General features: G+C 40.2%; 1 protein-coding gene and 1 long non-coding RNA gene across 12 annotated transcripts in view; one reads left to right on the plus strand and one right to left on the minus strand.

Moving 5' to 3' along the window:
* The window catches only part of LOC124946845 (UPF0489 protein C5orf22 homolog), a 447,955-nt gene extending 425,400 nt beyond the window's left edge, over positions 1-22,555 (minus strand). For 7 of the 8 annotated variants that reach the window (XR_007100187.1, XR_007100190.1, XR_007100191.1 and 4 more), the window contains exons 1-3: positions 22,198-22,555; positions 21,541-21,686; positions 20,771-20,920 (exon numbers count right to left, since the gene is read on the minus strand). Coding sequence is in view for 2 of the 8 variants with exons in the window: in XM_047488172.1 (XP_047344128.1) it covers positions 20,771-20,920; positions 21,541-21,686; positions 22,198-22,275 (374 nt within the window). In the remaining 6 variants the exon portion in view is untranslated. The remainder of the gene's footprint in view (positions 1-20,770; positions 20,921-21,540; positions 21,687-22,197) is intronic. The other variant, XM_047488171.1, reaches the window with a different exon arrangement.
* On the plus strand, positions 334-21,668 carry LOC124946849. 4 transcript variants are annotated; one of them, XR_007100210.1, is made up of 5 exons: positions 334-977; positions 1,827-1,939; positions 15,097-16,484; positions 18,499-19,168; positions 19,447-21,668. It is a non-coding gene; the product is annotated as an uncharacterized LOC124946849 (long non-coding RNA). The 4 variants fall into 4 exon arrangements; XR_007100212.1 differs by having other exon boundaries at positions 15,097-15,986; positions 16,123-19,168; XR_007100211.1 differs by having other exon boundaries at positions 15,097-19,168.
* Positions 22,556-22,741: the final 186 nt, after the last annotated feature.

Raw genomic sequence — 22,741 nt, forward strand, 5'->3', positions numbered from 1 at the left:
CGATGCGTTATTTCGTTCGCGACCTCGCTATCGTAACACTCGTTGGCGCAGCTAACTGACGAAACGTCGCGTTGGTATGTTGCAAGAAAGACACACGAAAGAAGAAGCCGTACCTCGTTGGCTTATATCGCTTTAACATTTCTTTACGAGTTCGTATTTACTTCGTACCAGTCGTAACGCCACCTACGAATTTATTTATGTATGCATATATGTATGTATGCACAGACTTTTTAAACAAATCACTCTTACGAAACGTAAGAACTATTGACTATTTCTCTCTCTCTCTCTCTCTCTCTCTCTCTCCTTCTCTCTCTCTCTCAGACGAATTAAAACGGTAACGATCGTAAGTTAGAGGTCTATCGTTAATAGACCGTATTAACGACGGTATCGGCGATAAAAGAAGCACTATGTCAAGGACGCCTGGATAATCGTGCTTACTATTCCTGTCTAGGAGACGGGAGAGATAGGAATCGTTTTCCTTTCGCGTGCTCAGTGAACGCTATCGTGAGAGATCTTTTTTCGCATATTCATTTTCATGCTTTCCCGAGTAACCTAAATAATAACAATAATTTTTAATGATTTTAATATTTCGACGTGTTAAGTTTTTGAATATACATTATATATGTACGTATTTCTATATAGACAAGACTATGTGCGGCATAGTCAAGAGAGCGAGATTACTCCGAAAAGACTTTAGCTCGAAGGCGAAGGTGCGTCGTATACGAAGCGAGACAGAAAACCGGTCGGGCGCAATAAAGTTCGCGTTTTAATTCCGCGGCGCTCGGTGCGGTGTAAGTGAATTTAAAAGGCGCGCCTTATACCTGCATTTACTGCGCAGTAAAACAGCGCGGCGAGCCTCTAATAGTGCGCATCCGCCGACTAAAGTTTCCAAGCGCCAACGTTCGTACCATGGGGCACTTAGAGGAACGCTAGCAACCGTGAAAGTACCCCAATCAGCCGATAGGATATCTATTAAGGTATATTAGAGCCACCGGTTCTTTTCGATAAATTACTGCTTCCCTTCGGCTCCTCTTCTATCATTCCCTTCTTATTCATTGTCGATCTTTCCGCGCAACGATCACGATAAATCTCTTATCGATCATTTATTTTTACATAGAATTGTCAATCGTTTATCATTCACGAGAATAAGTGACATTACAATTTTATTTTATTCCTTTTTTCAAACGCTTGTTTTCGAACTGCTTACAAAACCTGTATACGTATACGTAAGTGTTATATATGAATATGTATGCCTGTATACGTATATAGATAAGAAACACGAAAGTAAAAGCCGAGGTAAAGATAAAAAAGTTAAAAGGAACAAATTGAAAGGAACGTGGTTAATGATAAAATAAAAGTCTATTCGCTTGGCATGGCGTGGTGTTGTTCAAAATAGCCGTCAAAATTTTATATCCGGAGACATAAAAATGAGGGCCAACCTTACCTCATAAATTCGACACCGAAGTCGATACTTTTAACACGCAGGACGTCACGAGCGACACGATATCGGCCTAATTAGGATGACTCCGTGATAATTAAACAAACTACTGAAACACTAACTTTTAATATATACCACAGTAAACAGTTCATTTTCGTTTGACATAAAGAGCTCGTATAGATGCGATTAAACGTATTAGTACGAATCGATCGATAGCTCGTATCGACTCCATAAATGAAACGAGTTCCTTTGACCGACGTATCGACGACTATTTTCTTTTAATAGATCCTTTCTCCCGAGTAATAAATTTTATCCCGAACAATTTCCTCGATCGTCCGGTGAATAGACAATGCCGAGAATCACGGGGAAACGGAATTCCCCTTTGCAGGTGCACGATGCAAAGGACGATCGTTCGAAAGGAGGAAGGATCTTGTAGCATTGAATCGTAGTCGAAGTCAGGTTCATCGGGCCGTAACAACGTGGCGATCGTTCCCGTTGCACGTAAGTACATACATCCACAATGATATCGCTTACACTGACATAGAAAGGTAGTAGACGATGAATAGAGCGAGAAAAAGGGTGTCCGCTGTTTCGAGTCGGCGAAGAGCGAAAAAAAAAAGTATCACGGCAATTAATCTCGTATTTTATACGCGGTAATGAATCGAGATATTCATCGTCTACGAAGTATCTTCGAGATTCGGTTGCCCGACTCGGAGAACAACCGCAGCGCGATCAAGAAGGTAATTCGTGTTACGATCTACGAATAGATCGAAATCATTTACTTCGGTTACGCTTCGTTTAAAGGAAAATGGCAGAACGTAAATACGCTTTGTATTTTCTACTTTAAGAAGAGATTGAATAATTCATCTCATTCGTCGAAGGATAATGCGTGTTTTGCGACGATTGAAAAGATGAAAAATATTTATCTCAATGTTATCTAAACTATCGTACGAACGAATGAGACTCGTGAGAGAAGTTCATTGTCGCGTAAATGATACGCGTTCACATTTTACCTAGCGTACTCCGCAAAATAAAAGAATATATATTTTAGAATTGAGCGAAAATTTATCTCAACTCTGACACATATACCGGGAACCCTGACTATTTCCGGTCAAGAATTTCCAGTCGCTTATCGTTTAATTAGAGTCTAAACCGTTTTGATCGATACCAGTAAGATCATTGTTTTCGTTTTACCTGTCTGACAACGTCCGATCTTGTTTTCTTTCGTGGGTTGTACGATCTTCTCGGGCGATCGCGATGACGGCTCGAATTCTTCAAAAAATATCACTTCCCTCTGACCTTCAGCCTCCTCCTTCGGGGAGGAGGAACAGATTTCTGAAGGATAGAGATAGAATAAATCGAAAAACGACGGTGCAGAGGCGAGAAAGATCGTTGGTCACGGCTGTTGATTCTTTGCCTAATTGGATATGTTCTTATGTAAAGGAGACAACCAACGAAATGTGACTTTCGAGATATCTTTTACGAGACACGGCACGGAAGTTGAAGGAGCGTTTAAACAAAAAGTGTAGAAATACGTGGCAACTTCGACGTAGGTACGATGAATTAACGATAGTGTCTATAATTAAGGCGGGGCCTGAGTCAAAGGCGAAAAGGAAAGAAAAAGAAAAAAAAAAATGAAGAGAAAGAGAGGAAGCAAACAACGAGATTAAAATTCACACTTTACAACACGTTTTCAGCGGGCCCGGAACCAACTGGTAATTATGTGTGGGATAAATTTCTACGATGGGTTTAATTCATCGAGTAAATATTGCGAAGCGATCCACCCACATTTGATTGTCAGCTTTGCTACCTACCACTTAAATGTTAAATGTCACGCGGCAGCTGTCGCTCGCGCGATGCACGATCTTTCGTTGTTCCTAGCAACGACTCGCGCCTACGTTCTTATTATAATATATTCCGCTTTGACTTCCATGAGCGAGCGCCTCGACAAATCACGCTTCGCTTAGCGAATACGTTCGGCGATGGTAAAACACGCGATGCCAGCGCATACGTAATCGAAGTTGAACGAAGTTCGTTTAACAACGATCCAACGAAGATAAGTTGACCGAAGTACGGCCCAACTTCTTACGAATAATTAATCTTAATCGATCGATCGTACGGTTGGTATATGCATGGTATATATACACATGTAGACACCTATCGATCTTGGCACCTATCGAGCACTTGTTAACTGCATCGAAGAAAAATTATACGAAAAATATATATTCGTTAATTGGATGGACATTTCCGTCACATAGAAATGGGACTTCTATTACGCTGCCTGATTAAATATACAACGTGCCAAGAAGGAATAACAGGAATTATCACGATGATAATGTTTTATAATCGAACTTCATGACCCAGTTGCGTCAGGTGAGCCGAGGGACGAGTCTTTACCTCCTTGAGGGAAATCGCAAGAATAATTGGCGAACGAAAGCGTCCAATTAAGACACCTTAATTATGGGAGGAAGGGAAGTCGGTGAATCTTATGGAACCTCGTCCGTCTTCTTTCTTCTCTTTTTGACACGGCCGAACCTTTTCTTCATTTCTACACTAATCGGCGACGGCCTTCGTCCTTAATTACTTTCTCAGTCGGTTAATTGCGATTAAGGAACGTGCTCGCCGGTAGCTGGATTCTTAAAAACGGATCAGTTGATACATTCCCTTTCATTACTGTTAATTGTGACTACCTTAATTAATTCCCGGCAACCAATGGACGTAAGTAACGCGACCGCAGTTTACCTTTGCGGATATCTTTCTTCTCGTTTAAGAACTCGCATCGTTGACTCGCTTGCAACAAGTTTTCTGGTGATTTACAATCTAACAGGATTCTATGAAACTGTTCGTGGTAAGCTGACAGGAAGCAATTTACCTGGCGATTCAATTTTACCACTTCGTTGCACTATCGAATATGTAATCGAAGTGGTATTAAATCGTTTTCATTTTTTTTATCCAAGTCTACCTCCATGTTTCAACTCCTTAAAAAGTATACAACGAATGTAATTCGTTTGGCATCCATAAGAATCCATCCTAAGTCTGTACACGAATCTCGAAGGCCGTGCAGGAGCCGTGGCGCGAAACGAGTCTCGGCTTAATAAATTATGCATCGCTCGCCCTTCTGACATTAAGCCGAGTTCGGGCATTGTCTTCGACGGCCATTGGAAGCGCGTACTTACAACCATTGTCGGCCAGCCGGCGTAACCTTTGTCTCCGATAATAAATGGCCGTCTCGTGTTGGGAACCAATGCTGATTCGATCCAACAGCCGGAATCGGGGAAAATGTGACACGAATTTAAATAATACGCTTAATACTACACGTCATTAAAACCCTAGAATATCAACAATAAATACAAAAGGGGGTAAAAGACCAACTCAACCGTGAACAGTTTTATAAATTTAAGGTCACGCATGGATATCCCACGAATTCGTTCAACCATTTCCTCGTCGTAAATACTTAACCATGTACATTTTATCTACGTTGAAACCATAAAGAGAGCAAGGAATATAGTTTTTAAATCGATAAATGCTCGACAATAATTCATCATAATACGAGCCTATATATCGTAGAAAGAACGTTTCAGCGAATCCTTCCTATGCTTTATTTTCTCGATTTTCTGAGATCCACGTAGAATTCTGAGGAAGATAAAATATAAATCACTCGGTACGTTGTTAAAGACAGGTAGGGAGAAGGTTTTTCGTTTTCTCACCGGCTAGCCAACTAGCAAGTCGCTCGACTTCCGAACGCGAACATGGAACGCGGTGGTATTATACGCGCGCGACTGCATTGCGTCTCCCTCACATTTTTACATCTAAACGCGATCGCGAGGGGGATGGCGGCGTACGAACGTACGCACGCACGAACGAACGAACGAAAGAACGACAACGAGCCGACAACCTTAGGCGGCAACGAGCTCGAAACGAGTTCGCATTTGTTTTACAAATGGACTCGAACACGATCGAGAGAGCAAGACGCGCGGGGCAATAAATGCCAACGTGATTTTATGACACGTTCAAATGATTTTTCGCAGCCTCCGAGTACGAGGACAAGAGAGAGACAGAGAGACAGACAGACAGAAAGAGAGAGAGAGAGAGAGAGAGAGAGAGAGAGAAAGAGAGAGAGAAAGAGAGAGAAACTTGGCAACTCTCTTTCTTATAACTTTTACAAATTGTACAACATAGTCTTCACCAAACCCAAAATAGTTATCGTTCAATACAGGTGTGAATATCAACGATCCCATTCATCATTTATTTCTACTTTGATTACTGATTTTATTGTAGATTTGTCATGAAGAAATATCGAAAACAGACTAAAGTTCAAATCGTCGAGGATCTTAAGTGAGATCGATAATACCGTACAGGTGTGACCCGCTTCGTCGAATCGATATCTCCTACCGATAACGATCGTTACAAACGTTACTCTCATTTCAATTCGATATCCCAGACGATACTCCAGACATCTAATTACATCTAATTAGCATCATCTGCTTCACGACGAACAGTGTCGGAGTATTATACTGTAGACCGTAGAATATATAAATGTAATCGTTTAAGGACATCTTTATACGTAGATATAGTCATTAGAATCTAAATAATTTTATCGTTGATTAACATATTTATCGTTCAACATCGATCTTTTTTTTATCGATCAACGAGTGTAGGTACTTAAATCGTCGAGCTTGCATTTTTGTTACATTAAATCCCTTACTTGGATGAAAGAAAGAGACCAGGATGATTCACTTCGATAGCATCTGTTTCAACACGAAGTAAGTCTCGAAATCGCGAATAAGTTGATGGCCGGAGTCTGGCTGTTAGCATCGAAACGAAGTTGAAGTTCCAAGACGAAAAACCGTCGGTATTTCCGTGCAAGATTGATGCAGATTTTTTGTCTGTCTCGAGTGGGACCGGTAAAAAATGCATTGAACTTCCAGGTTCCTACGATATCGCGCGCGCGAGCGCGCTCCCTTTCGTCGAAAGAAGAAGGACGCGTTCACTTCTGACTGTCCGTGGAAGGTAGTAGTGCCATAAGGCTATATACGCGCTTGCCCGTTCACTCGGCACCGGACGAGCGGTAGCAAAGGGAGCGCGCCGCATTTTATTTCACCTCTAATGATTCCTCAAAACAAGCTTCATGTCCAGGACGGCTACGCCGTATTTGGCGCGGCGCTTTTATCGCAGTGTTTTCTGCCTGCCCGCGGCGCGTATCGCACGACGGCTACGTCCGACAGGTGGGAAGTATCGCTCTCAAAGTTCCCCGAACTTAAAAAGAAGCTAAACGATAGAATACCGTTATAATTTCAAGAATTCCTCAGGATTTTATTTTTTATTTTTTCTTGTTTTCTTTTTTATTTTTTTTTTTTTTTTTTTTTTTTAATATTTAACTATTAAATCGTTCCTTGAATGATCCGATAAAATATAAACTTTGTAAAATTAATAAAGCATATTTGGCTGCAAAAAGTGGGTATATTTAATCATTGATCTTCGTTCTCCGTTGGAGAACGTTTGAAGAGAAAGTCTCATGGCAAAGAGCTCACCGGAGGCGACGAGGTAACGTAATACATAAATCACGAATACGCTCAATTAACGCGATTTTTCGTTAATTAATCGACCGGTAGTCATGTCGCGTTCTCTCTCTCTCTCTCTCTCTCGCTCTCTCTCGCGTGCTACGATAAATACTTAACAGGTGCTCTGCAAAAGGCGAGAGTCGATTCGTCAAGTTCGCGTTCGAAAGCACGGCAACCTCTGACGGTCTGTTAAATCGCTTGCCATTCGATTTCGTGCGCGCGGAAAAAGCGCAGTTCCGATCCTCGCGGAAAAGGCTAATGCGAGAAAGAAACGGGAAGAACTCGTTCGTAAAGCGTGCGTTTATATGGCTCGACAGCCGCGACTCTCCGTAAGAGCAAAAACGTGCGCCCTTTGCGAGAGATAAAAAAATTAATGACGATCTTAGACGAACGTACGTAGGTACGTGCTTTTCGTTAAGGTGTGTCCAGAACGTGGCTAAGAAAGTATTTGCGAATGATATTATGAGTAGTAGATACCCGCATACAGGTCGAAGCGGATCGAGCTCTCGCGACTCGACTCGAACGAACTGGACGCACCTTTAGCGCACATTTCTCTTTCGACCTCCCCGCTTCTCCCCATTTCCCTCGTCTATCCATCTCCCTTTTTTTCTCCCTTCTTTATTTTACTCCTTTCGAACGTCCGTAAAAGTCGAAAGTTAGAGAGGTGCTTGGAAAAACGAGACCATAACCGTAGAAGGTTTCAAAGACAGAAAACTAATTACAGAAAAAGAGCGTAGCCTGTCTTTCCGAGCGAACGAAGCCTCGCATGAACCAATTAATGCCGTTTAACCGACGACCGACCGGGCTTAGCTTCTCTTCGATAAACGAATCAATCAGTGTCGTCTTCCTCGTCTTCCATATGCCGATTCACGAGAAGCGTGGATATTAAGGAATAAATAATTACGTTCATGCGGCCACGACGCAAGAGCCTTACGTTTTTGAGCTACGCTTTGAACCCTCGTCAGAGTCAAAGCGTAGTAATTTATTAATCTTGAGTACGTGTCATGCATAGAATCTGCGAAGGCAACGTGGTTTGCCTGGCTACGTAAGCACTCACGTCGGCCTGTTACCGCTTGTAGAAAATTTTCGTTCGAGTGACTCCTCGACGATCCTAGAAACGACGGTACGATGAACTATCACTCCTGAGTAACTACTTAGACAACTACTTTCGAAAGATCAACGAAAGATCTTTTCGAAAATAAGGCGAGCCACATGCGATCGAATAGCAACGAAGTTTATACTTGTTCCCTCGCTTGGCAACGCGTCATTAGATACAGCAAGCAAAGGAACAAAAGGGAACAAAAGGATGCGGACGTATGCCGGTGGTTTTGGTCCGGCTTACTGTCGGGTGACAGTACAACCGACAGTGACAAATTCACCGTGTACATCGTATTGTCCTTGCGCGTTTTCTCTACTTAAGAATGGCCTGGAAGTAAAGAGGAGGAACCGAAAAATCGAGGAATAATTTATCCTCGAACGAAGAAAGTTCAGAAGGTTAATCGAATAGCCATGTCCGTCGGAGCGATTTAGCACTGCATTGCTGCTAACCACGGCAGCACCGCAAACCGATGTCCTTTACCTACAGCAAATCGAAGAAACTGAGTACTCAAGCGAGTTAGAGCCTACTCGTGATTTCCCTATCCGTTTAATCCCAACCATCGATATATTGAATTAAGTTATCGTTTGGTTAAAATAATTTTAAAGAATTTTAAACGTCTTTATTATATCTGCCATTTGTAAAATAATTTTACAACGGATTTTATATTGGAATAATAGAAGCGAGAGAAATAAATGTTACCTAAGACTACCCTACGCCATTGGCATCCTTTTCTCGATTTGGCCCGATCCGTGAGTAGCTCGTTTCGCAAGGATCACGTTGATTCGCGAGATAAAACGGATTGTTTGCCAAGCAACCGTCGATCCACTTCTTCGTTGGCAGTCTCGACGCCCACGAGAATGCTCGCATATGTATGTACATACATACATACATACATTCATACATACATTCATACATACATACATACATACATACATACATACATACATACCTACATACATACGTACGTACGTACGTACGTATCCCGAGATTTTCTCTATAAACCTTTGCTGCCACGTTTGCTCTTTGCAGAAGAAGAAGAAGAAGAAGAAGAAAAGGAACAGTAAAGAGAAAGAATAATAAACCGAGATCGTTTCTCGAGCTATACCGATTACGCGCGTACTTGCTCGCTCTTTTCTTACTCACGTGTCGCTCGACGAACATTGCGTATACGGCTTTTACCGCGATAGCTAAAGTTTTTAAATGTACGAAGACCGATGCCATGATTATTAAAACGCGAGTTCGAAGCAGCGATCGAACGTTATTTCGAGTGCAAAGCTAACACAAACCGGAATCGTTTTCGATTTCTCAAAGAGATACGAGAGTTCTGGTCGTATGTAGACTTGGGAAAATAATCGGAGAGAGAGAGAGAGAGAGAGAGAAGGATAGAGAGAGAGAGAGAGAGAGAGAGAGAGAGATTCCTCGAAGATAGATGGAGTACCATCCAATTTGAAATCACGCGACTGACGTAGATTCGTACCAAACCATTAGGAAGAGCTTCTATCCGTTAGAAGAATCTTCAATGCGTCATCGATTAATTACTGAAGACTGTCAATTAACGCCAACATCGAGGCATACCTTTTTAAAATTGTCTTCCTTATATATTCTAGTGTTATCGCACGGAAAATAAAAAAAGAAAAAAATATATATTCTTACGTGTTTTGAGATTTTAATCATTATCATTTCGAAGCTTTGAGCCAGTAGCTTGTACGAAGTCGAAAGAGAACTCGGAAGCAGATGGCTCAGTCGTTAATTATTAATAAGTACGAAAGTACGAAGTATACAGTAATCAATTAACAAACGAGACATGGTTTTTAAGCAAGCATTTGATTCATCAGCAGTAATACTTCGTAAGTTTCGAGAGAAATATTTTATTCGTATTAAATGGAGGCAGCGATGGTAACGTTGACTATCAATAATCAGTAATTAATTACTGATCATGCACGAATGCTCGATTGAAATTTTTTAAAAAGTTTGTATAAACTTGGTCTACGTTCAATTAAGTATAACGCTCACCTGCCGATTATTTTTTGTGGAGTTAACGCGATCGAATATTCGATCGGTTTAATTTACGAGGTAATTAAAAATCGATCAAATCGTACTTGAATATTAACAGTACCGCTTTGAATACGAGCCTCGCGATTATTAACGTTGATAAGTTTGCGACAGGAAAAGTTAAGATCGGCGAACGTTGCAATAGCGTAACGACTTTTTAGGTTCATTAACCGATTAGTAAATCACAACGATGACGTGTGCAGATTTTAGAATAATTTATGTGAACGACGACAAGCTGGGTTCGCAATAAAATGCAAGAAACTTCTCGGCATTCATAAATAATCACATAAGCCGGTGAATGCAAAAAGAGCGTATGGCAGAGATAAATTTCGTCTCGAGAGGACAGCGAAGACACATGGTGTCATCTTCGTTGTTCTAAACGTAGCTCGCGTCGCAGTGGACGCGTATACTAACAGTCAACGAAGCCTGTCGACCGTTAATAACTGAATCGCGTATTTTACGCAACGGACACCATAATCGTGCATCGGTACTAACGCAAAAAAGCTTGATGGATTCCGTGAGTGTCGAGTAAATTTTATTCCCCCTATTTTGAATTCTTCGGTAGCGACCGATTCACGAAAGTAAAATAAAACGAGTGTCCTTCTCCGTAGCTACTTCCCGCAGTGCTACTCGACTCGTTGAGAAACGCTTTCGAAGTATTCGGTAAAATTTCAAGGAAACGTATTGCGAAAGGAGACTCTTGAAAGGAGGTGAAAAAAACTTGTCCATCCAACCGACATCCTCATGAATCTCGCGCCTTTGAGGACGATCTTGCGGCTCGTAATGTCGTGGAAAATTACGCGCTTCTGATATTACGAGATTGTTGAGGAATGAAGGGTACCAAATAAGCCGGTGATCCATCATCCCTCTCTCTCTCTCTCTCTCTCTCTCTTTTTCTCTCTTTCTCTCTTTTTCTCGATTTCAGCAAACGTTTGGAATGGGTGCTAGGACTGTTCGCGTATAGAACTACCATCGTGTATTTCGCATAAAGAAAATCTTTTGCGCGTCTCTCATTCTCTCGCGCAGAAAGTCTCGGACACGTTGCGGTTTTCGTTTCGCCCTACCGGCCGGTGTGTTGCGGCTGCTGTGCCGTACCAGAAAGAATTTGAGATTTACAGCGCGGCCTAATACACTCGCAACGAGAGGACGATCGTAAATCATTCTGGGCCACGTGGAATTTATTAGTCGAACGCGGACGCAGTGGTTGCAAAGACTGAACTTGCGCGTATGGGTTGCGCGCGTCTAAGAGTTGAGCGCTCTCGTGAGTTCTTCGCTACAAGTCCGTGTGTATCGATAGAAAAGATCATCACCGAGACGATATTTCTCGTATCGATAATCGATAACAGTACATAATCTATCCTATCGTTTATTTTTTATTTATTTCTTTTTAAGAGACTAACCTAAACGATTAATGCCAAATCGTCAACAAATCAACGAATCACATCACCTGTTTTATGAACGGGGATTGATTCTCCTTCGAGACAAATCGAGCCGCAGCGACCGGTTAAGAAGGAGCGAAAGACCAATCAGCTTGCTTCGCTTCCAGTATCGGCTTTTACAGTGCCTTCCAGGCGTACTTTATAATCTGTCGTTCCACGGTACAACTAGATAATAAATAAACTCGTCGGAGAATATTCCGAGTGGTTCACGAGTCGACTCCTACGACCCGCCGATGAATTTTTGGTAACCTCGAGATCGTCGTACTACTCGTAAAAGGAGAAGGAGAGAAAGAGAGATAGAGATAGAAACAGAGAGAGAGAGAGAGAGAGAGAGAGAGAGAGAAAGAGAGAGAGGGACAGACAGACAGACAGAAAGAGACAGAGAGAGAGAGAGAGAAAGAGAAAGAGAGAGAAGATATTCCCAGCCTCGATCTTATCCGTTTTCCGACGAAGCATCGACTGCCTACGCGTGAGCCTTCTTCCTCGTTTCTACTTTGACGGACGTTTGAATGTACGCTCGCGCGCGGTTGCACTTGACGCAGGACTTCCTGACGTCAATTATGCGCATGGCCGATCACGTAGGAGGGGGTAAAAAAAATCGCGAAAACTCTCGCGGGAGAGAAGATCGAGAGTTTCAAGGTGGATTCTCTTCTCGCTTCTCTCGTGGAAAAGACTCAGGCGACTATTTGTCAGAGCTTGAAAGACGACTGCAGATCTGACTCGCTAGAGTTCTTGTTTCTTCTCTCTTACTTTCTCTCTCTCTCTCTTTCTCTCTCTCTCTCTCTCTCTCTCTCTCTATCTCTTTCTGTTCCTTCAGACGAACGAATGGAAAAGGAAAAAGGATTGAGAAGGGAAAAGAAAGAGAAAGAGAGAAAGAGAGGGACAGAGAGCTAGGCTCTTGTCTCGGCAGGACAAGGCACGTTCTTCTTACGTGGATCGCGGGTACAAATCGTCGCGGTGAGATCAAAAACCATGCTTGCGTTCGCCTTCAGGGCTGTGCCGACGTCTCTCACGGACAGATAATCCGCCGTATAATTCCGCCATGGAGGATCGTTTGCCGTCTGCGAAAACTTTCACGGTGCTCCATAGTCAGCCTCGTGATATAGATATAGTGCGATAAGAAAACTCGGTAGGCGCGTGAGCGCGAACTCGAACGCACGCCTACGTATGTATATCTATGTATGTACATATATACCTATATACAAATCTGTATGCATGTATAACTATATGCATTCGTTTAACTCTTATTGACGAGGCGTGTCCTTCTACATGTCATAATGCTGTCTACATAACAAGATGCAAATGTAAACAGGGGGAAAAAAAAAACGGGAGTCTTGTAGAAATATAAAGTTTCCTAAAGGTAACTATTACAATGAGACTTCGTTTGTTTGAGGTTAACGTCGACGTTAACGCGACGTCAACGATATACTTTTCTTTCATATAAACGTCTGTCACTGTTATAAAAGGTAAAAAACAAAGATAACCGAACGATAATCGAAGGAGTACGAATGAACGGGATTCGTCGAGTTCCACGCCTTACTGGCGAGAAAACGAACAAAAATAGGGTTGTTCACCCCTCTCGAGCGGTACATGCCACCGAATGCCTCACATTCTCTGTTCCGCCGCGCTCTCCGTCGTCTCAGTAAGAAAGGATTTTTCTGCGGTGAGCTAAAATTGCCGTTCTCCACGTGGGCATAGATCGAACCGGTATCAGCCTTGCAAGGCTGCTTGTGACAAAGCGAGCTCGCTTTTAAAGTCAGGTAGTAAACTCGTTGTGGCGTGACGCTCTCAAATGTGCACTCAACGAATCGGCGCACCGTCCAGGTAGGCCTCCGCACATTTTTCTTTGATTTTTATTCAGACGCGACGACGTATCGCGAGAACGTGCCCATGCGATACGCCAGCGTGCTTTGGCTATCGTTTCGCATAACGTGCGATAAGGGCGAAAGAAAAAGACGATTCTTCGAATGCAGCCGCAATAAATCCACCACTTTTGCCAACTTCCTCGTGGAATTAACGAAGAAACTAATAAAGATAATCAGGAGAGCGTGAGACCAACGAATAAACGCAAGATATTTATATCTGAATTCTCTGATAGTATTAGAAGAAAGTTATATAATATTTTTCTTTTTTATCTTTTTTACTTTTCTTTGTTTATTTTTTTTCTTTCATTTTTTTTATTTTTTTTTTTTTTTTTTTTTTTTTTTTTTTTCTCGTTTTCTGAAAAGAAGAGGAGAAAAGAAGAGCTCATTATTTTTCACTGTTTGCGATACTATAACTTGTAAATTGCTCACATTGTCGAGCTTAACTTAATTACTTAGACAAATTGATTTAAGAAGGCGCGCGAGCAACAATATTTACTGGCATCTGCTTCGAGTTTCAAAGATCATCGCGTGATTCCTTACGGAGCTCACGTACGCATGTTAGCCGACAATTTCGTATAATTATTTCTTCAATTACAAATGCTCCTTCCCGATCGCTTCCTGCGTCCCCGAGCGTGGCCGATTCGGTGAAGATAACGATAATGTTCTTACCATATACAGTTTAACCACAAAGTCAAAGAATACGCATCGAGTTTAGATTGTACGTATGTACATAGGTATACATGTTTACATACATATATACATGCCTCGCGTATGTAACATCGGAAACGTATCGATGAAATTATTCAATTTGCCTTCGAATGATTCTTATCTCGCGCGCCGCATCGAACATTACTCCGTAACGTAACAACTCGCTTTCGGCGAATACATTCGTATACATATGCGTTTATTACATAACCGGATATGACATTATGTAAAAGCGAACGAGTGTCTCTTTTCGCGTGCGTTTTACGATAGTCCACTGAGCCTCAACATACTTTCGACAATCAAAAGCACGTATTTTCCCTAAGTCGATCGAGCGTGCATGCGATTTGTCAGAAGACATAGTAGATACATTACCTATATACATATATTCATAAATACGAACATACGAGAAATATTTGAATAAAACCATCGACAACTTAGAGGTATAACGTTGAAAAGATAAAGATTTCTTTCTTATAAGTCCGATAAATTCGATCGGCAAATTCGCGCGAGAGTCACGCGAGTAATTAATTCGCGAACGTATTCGCGTGTAGGCACAATTGTTCACCGTAACGAGCGAAAGTTGCATAACTCATCGATACCGCGGTCGACGGACACTCCCCCATTATGAAATTCCAGCTTAATAGGCTTCCGGCTGAACGTGCGTGCCTGATCGGACCCAACGGCCTAAATACCAGCCTATGCTGCTCTAATTATTATTCCAGTGGTCGCGCTTAACTTTTTCTCAATCGACTTTTTCATCAACGATCCAACTGAGAACCTGCTCAAAATATGCGCCTGCCACGAACGATTCCGTAAGAGTTGACGTTTACTAAACGATACTGACAGCTGTGCTGGTAGTTCAAGACGGTGCGTTTCGCCCACGCGAGGATCGTAACGAGCGACATCGACATAAATCAACTTTTTAATGTATTTCCAGATACTTCCCGCAGCTACTACTATGCTGATGTACCTAACAAATAAGGGGACGCGATGACATTAAAGAAAATAACAAACTCACGAGAGGAAATATCCGTCATTCGTTATCCTTTATTTACGTATCGCTGAATTCAAAACAACGAAGCAACGAGATGAGTCGTAAGACAAGAGAGTTGTTGCCGTTCGTTCGACACATAACGGAGTTACCTATTCTCCATGACGATAATTAATTCGATAAAGACTCGACTTCGAATGCCAAGGGATTGCGGTGGTACATAGCTAACAGTCAATTAGGGACAACCGCAACGAATCAATCGACGGTCGAAGGTAGAAATGGTAAGGGGTAAGGGAGAAGTAGAAGAATCGAGATCGAGAACTCGATGTTCGTGGGGTCGATGCTAATTCCTCGGGTCGACATCGTGCCCATGCTCGCGTTCGCCCATTGGTCCATACCGGTGGCGGCCCCTTTTGTTCTTTTCACTCAAGAACCGACGATATATGTGGAGCAACCTGGCGACGATCGTGATATGCCAGCCGGCGCCCACGCTCCTGGGCAACTTTAAAAGCGTTATACCACCTTCGCCGCTAAACCTTCTGGCCCTGACCTGCCTTGATCTCTCCCCTACCTTCTCGTAAAGCTACGCCCTCTTATATTTTCCGCCTTACCGCTTACCGCCCTTCACGTTCTCCATCATAACTCTATAATCTATTATATATGATATATGGTCGAACGAGCGCTACTATTTGGAGAATCCATTCTACGTTAGAGCACGACTATGATTCTGTATAACGAGCACGTGCAAAAGGTGGTACGATTTAAATAAGGGAGGAGCATCGTTTTGATCCTCGATGATCAAGTTGTATGACATGTAACGAGACGCAGGTACATAGGTACGTATGTATATAAACGTAAGATAGACCTGCCCATATTGCGCATTACGCCCGAACTCCCACGCTCGAAAAGATTGCTAAGCATCGATTCGACGAATGGCGTTTCATTCACGGTAAGGCCCACCTCCGCTTTCAGCGACGACAGTCGTAGTACGTTGCAACAGGCAAGAAAAGAAGGCCCGATGGCTGACGATTGCATTCGCCATCCACTGCAATCTCTCTCCCACTACGATCAACCTGTCCTCCTACTCTAATGCCGCTTGTTGGGCCACCTCTTTCCGGGAAGAAACATCATCGTCGACCATTGGATGCTACGAAAATCGAGCTACCGATTGGCCAACAGCCGGTCGTACCTCGTTTAGAAATCTTGTGACTTTGCGCGAAGAACGCAAGATTTTATCTTACGCGATACGTCCCGAATGCAGATTGACTCGGTCTCGTTGTGAATTCAAATACGACAGTACATTTTATCCTAGGTATAAAGAACACACACGTTACGTAAGTTATGTAAATTTCTCTTCTTCATTTGAATGTAATTGGACGATTTGATTGCGTATTACTAGATATTATAACGTGTACGAATCTACGATTAAATTTTTTCATCTTGGAAATATACCTCACGTTAAATTGTTTGGATTTAAAATCGAAGACAGCAATATATAATTATGTCAGGTTGATAGACCGTTGAAATTTATAATATCTACGAGTAGATGGAACTTTAATGGGGTCTTTTCGTGTTCGTTGAACATTAGTTCTTGTCAATTAAACTAACGTTAGATAAAGCAATTGACCCCGACGATCAGAGGGCTTACGAAAATACTATAATCAACGTTGCAATCCATTTGTCTATTCTAGAAAACGCAGAAGTAACCTTTTGTTTGATCGTTATTATGATACATTTTGTAAAATCGAAAGGAGGAAAGATATCTGTGCGTGCGAGCACGGCACATGCACGGTATATGCACGAAGGTGTCGCTTTTCATTGCGGTCAAGCTAAAGTTATTCGAGGTACGAGGAAGTATTGAAGTCGAAGTCGACAAGCAGGGAGATCGATAGGAACGAACAGGATTGATGAGGAGAAAGGTGGTGAGCCGTTGAGCCAAGAGCAGCGTGCCGGTGAACGAGGAACGTCCGCGAAAAAGAACAGGAATAGGAATGTCGGTTAATTTGTAACCACGTTTATCTAGCACGATACCAGTGCGTACATTTTTCTTTCTTGCACTCCATAAGCAGTCGCACATACATACATAGGCACGCGCGCGAGAAAGAGAGAAAGAAAGAGAGAGAGAGAGAGAGAGAAAGAGAGAATAATAAAGAACGATTACGCGCGAAACGACTTCGATCATATGTAGGTGGTAACTCGAAAAGTTCCTCGTAATATCATTGACTGTGTTCTAATCGCGAAGCATTTGTAGTGGAAACAAAATTATTACCGATAAACAAATTTTCAATCGAAAAGAAAAATTAAGAGATATAAGAAGTATACGATAACGAAAGACAATAAAACGTTTCTCAGAACGTAACCGGTATTTTTTAAAAACGATAAAATATTTTCCGGTTTTACCGATCTCATTCTTAAAAACCGGTGAGAGATCGGTTAAGCTAGATTCTTCTTGCGTGTACGAAATAGCGCCTTTTTATGGCACGTTTCTTTAGACAGCAGCAATACTTCTAGTTCCTATTTGAGCAGAGCTTAAGATAGATTGTACCGGTCGCCGTCTCTGGCGCCAGCACCGTTCGATTTCCCTCTTAAAGAGCACTTTTTCGTTGAACTGCTTACGTTGACGTACCACTCTCGTGTACGACGGGTAAACGTGAAACGGGCTGTACGCGATCGCGACACCGGCGAAAGCTGCAACAAACTTCTACTATACCGGTATTCAAAGTACCGGTATATACAACCTATGTTTCAGCCGTGACAGGTATTTACTACTAGCCACGGAAATACGTTACGTTCGTTCGCGTACTCCACGCGTATTAGAACCGTTTTTCCAGAAATTCAAAGAATGCATGAAATCTTCGGTATGAAACTAACCTCTAAGAATAGAGAAGGTTCATTATATAAGTAGTGACTTCCTGTAATCACATTCCACGCATTCTGAAAAGTATCATTATCCGACACCTTAAGTAGAATCTCCTACGTAAGAATATCATTGACTATGATTTAATTTTCTTTGAAAATGACGATGATACGCGTCTAATTAGGAAGTCCGAAGAATAACGAATATTGTATTTCAGTTGAGTCTATATTTTATGAATGATTAACTTTATATCTTCCTGGAATCTTTGATGAGTAGAAGAGACAATGAACGTCTGCTAAAGTATAGCTAAGTCGACATTACCTACTTGAAACGATCCAAGTTCCAAGTACTTTGGAATTTACTAAAGTAGATACAGTAGCAATGTGTTCCAGAAATGGAAACAAAATGGATAGGAATTGTATACCCCGAGATCAAGAAGACTCCCACCTTCGCATAAGGAGACGACTCCTCTAGGTCTTTCCTTCCTCTAGGACCACAAAACGCGAAACGAAGAAGGATAAGAATGGGGTGTGGAGAGAAGAAGAGACGCGTAAGGAAAGCGAATTTACGAGATGATTGTCCGGTTACCCTATTCATTCGGTACGGAATCTCTAAGAGGATCTCTATTGTAGATTATTGCACCATTGTCCATTGTCGCCCCTAAACCCTTTCTTCTAACTTACTCGCTTCGGTCTTTCGTCGACAGCAAAGTAAAAAAAAAAAAAAAGAAAAGAACTTGTCAAGGACGAGGAGAATCCGTGATAACAATTCGATTAAACGAAAAAAGCTTTTAAGATGATTTCTTCTTTCATACGTTCACTACACAAGAAATCCTTTTTAAAATAGAAAACCACACAGTTTTGACACGATTTGCCAAGTACTTCCGGCGACATTAACTTTCAAATTGCGAGCGATTCGAGGTAGCTTTACACTTGACACTTCTCTCAAGATATTCCTGTCGGACGTTCACTCACGCAAGATGTATCAAAGAAAATTATGGTCCAGCGTCAAGACGTCTACATTTGCCAAGAGAAATGTCAGAGGGAAACTTCATGCACGAAGTGTCAAGTCCAAGCCCGGTTTGGACAAAGAAAATTACCGCGACTCGAGTGTCAGGACCGTTTATATAAACTAAGAAATGTCAGAGTGAAGAGACACGTAGTGAGTATGTTCCCGAATACTAATTTTTCGATATGTATATATATATATATATATATATATATATATATTAGGTTGGTGCGAATGAAATGTCGGATTCTTAAGTGAATATATTAAAGAAAATCCGACATTTCATACGCACCAACCTAATATATATATATATATACATACATATACATATGTAGAATATATACATATATGAATATATTAGTTTTTAAAAATATACTAAACTTTCCGAATTCTTCGATAAAATTTCTAATTTCTATATTACGATGATCAAGAGAAACTTTGATAAAGCATTTGGAATGTAACCGAAACATCTTTCGATGCAAAAGACGGACAACAGTAAGCGAGCAGTATAATCCTGCGTACTTCATTCTCTATACACGGATATATATCCATGGTAATTCGAGAAACATAACTCAAGACCCAGTGGAAAGGTGCATCACGACCACCGGCGTACCAAGTCGGCTTCTCTTTGCTACTTTAGTTGTCCGTACCCCTTTCTCTTTATGTTCGTCGCGCACGAAGATCGTCCTTTTCTTCACCTCTTTCACCAAAGAGAATTCAACCGAATGTGATGACTTTTCACAACTGAGTATATACCATCTTCTAGGTATGCAAGGTAGGCTCACTCGGGTCCATTCAAACGTTACAAATCAATTTCGATAAAAATGAGATGGAAATTATTCAGAATACGATTGATGAAACAGCTATTTGTGCTTCGAAGATATTTCAATTCGTAAATATTTATTTTAAATAATTATCATATGAGTATATAAAATTTTCTAAAGACATTTGAACATCTTTTATAAGCGTAATGAAGTCTTAATATATTCGTATTCTAAGAAATAACATATAATATATAATTTATGTTGCGACAAATTTACAAGATCCGATGACTAATGCAAAAGATAAAATTATCTGTCAATAATTTTTCTAATGTTTCAGCATAAGAAAACACGTGTTATATTACGATATACCTAATGTGATATTACGTGCCTACCCACGTATGCTAATAACGGTGTTTCTTTAATTAAGCATAAAACAAGTGAAAAATAATTATAGGAAATGAAATCCTCTGACAAATGCAAAACTCTTTCATTTACGTTTATCTAAGTAGCGTTCTAACACCATTTTTTAAAATGCCTCAATTAATAGAATTGTCGCCTAAAATAAATTACCAAACGATTTCTACCTGCTAAGTTTCACATATTTACATAAAGTCTAGATAAGAGCTGCAAATTATAGCCTCATTATATGGGCATAATAAGGGACACCCTCTTCACAAAAACTAATGAGAAAGTCGCTTACCTTACGATATAATTACACGTAAATTATTTTTGTTATAATATTGAAATTAAAATTCATTGTACACATATAAATAGATCGACATTAACATATAGCCATATATTTGTATTTAAATGAAATTAAAGCGATTTTATTAGCAACTGCTTATCGAATGGAAATGTAATATGTATGTAAATTTGAACAAAATGAAAGATAGTAATGTCGCATCAGATAAATAGAATAATGAATATATATTCGCAATAACATATGAACAAAAATTTGTGTATGTCTGTGTGTATATAAAAAGAAACTTACCTTATAGTACCGCTCTGCTTATGCTTGCCGATGAAAAAAGTCATTATTCCATCGGGTATCTGCTTTGCCCACGGTGGTTTTATCCAGATCAAACTTTTGAAGTGACCGGCATATACTGCTGGCATAATCCAATTTTCGATACTAATATCCCTGTGATAATGAAACAAAAGTACATTTTCATTTTATTCATTGATTTATATAACATCTATACATATATTCTCTATACATTAATAATCATAATAAAATGAGTCTTATTAATTTCAATATTTCATTACTGTTTGTAAAATTATTCTAATAATTCGAACATTTTCATCGATGTTTTATTAGCGCGAAGAAACTATGTGAAATTCCTTTTCTATGCACGATGCAAAAACATACGAAACGTGCTAATTTTTGTTGATATTACACTGACAACCGTTAAATGCCAGTTTTGGAATGCACTTCAAATTATTTGCATCTTTGAATTCATCGTATAATATTTGTATTATATATAGATATGTAACTACTGTATATTAAAGAAAAATACAATTTATTAACATGTAATGTGTCTAACGTGAAAAATTGTCGAAAGTATCGTCGTACATACTATTAAGTTTTAATTGAAAATATCATCGCTAGATTATCTAAAAGTTATACTATAATACTTCAAATATTAAATAACTTTATAATATTATCATAATTATAATGCTAATAATTATTTTATATAATAAATATTTAATGTTAATTAATGATAACTATAATCTAATTATCATTAAAATTAATATGCATACCCAAATAATTCATCCTTATTCCATACAACATCAGCTGACATACACCTTGGTATAAGCATATCTGGATGAGAATCAAGATGAATAAACGTATTTCCTTCAAATGGAAGATGTTTTGAACCCAAACATCGATAAATGAATGGTAAAACCTAACAAAAGAAAATTCAGAAGTTATTTAATTATTTAAGAATTCTTTTTAATTATTTAAGAATTTCAGATAAAAAATATTCTTAACCGTAATATGTACATATATACGTATATACGTATTATTTAATATAGATTATTTTAATACATTTATATTATGGATTTAGAATATACACGATTAAAATGAACGAAAATATATCATATATGCTTGTATAGATATAATCATACGTATTATTTGTATGGAATTTAAGAGCGATAAAAAAAAAAACGAACATTTATGAAAGTGAAAACCGTTAACTGAAATTGATCGATAATCGAAAATATATCGAATTTCGATTGTTTTGTAAATGAGCATGCGCGAGCGTATGAATCCCGAGTTGGCTCGTAGCGCCACCGGCGGGAGAAGAGAAAAATAAAGTCGTTCGGAGTCGCGAATCACAACGTAAACAAAACAGAAGAGACGGATCAGCTAGGACGAATACAGACGACACTCTTATCGTTAGAGGTCGTACGTACCTCATCGTGATTTTCAACAATGTGGATCGGTGTTTTTCTGAAGCATTTACGTTTGAAAGGCATATTGAAGGAAGCCATGGAAATCACTAATTTTCAGCTAACACCAAAATTAATCGCGCGTGAGAAAGAACTCGATACGACGTTTTCCGATTAATACGACACAATACACTCACGAATACGATTACATAGACTCCCTCACGCGAAAGCACGTGGTCAACGACTGAAGTTGTGCTAGGCGGGAGCCTCAAACGATTATTTCGCGAATAAAAGAGGCACGCAACGGGTTCCTACCCTGAATTCTCTCACGAGACGAGTTTCGTAAGGTGGTGCCTTTTTTTTCCATTCCTCTTCCCCCATCTCGCTCTTCCTCCTACCTCCCTTTAGATTCTCCCCACGTCGAAAAGATGCCTCAGAAACCTGATCTGCTTTAACTCACAGCCGGCATATATAAATTGTACAAATATGCGTGACAATCTTGTCGAATCCATTATTTGAAATACGCGTATTAATATACACGTATTAAAACGTTCAGATATTTAATGTT

This window comes from Vespa velutina, chromosome 2, assembly GCF_912470025.1.
Source record: "Vespa velutina chromosome 2, iVesVel2.1, whole genome shotgun sequence".
Taxonomy (NCBI): Eukaryota; Metazoa; Arthropoda; class Insecta; order Hymenoptera; family Vespidae; genus Vespa; species Vespa velutina.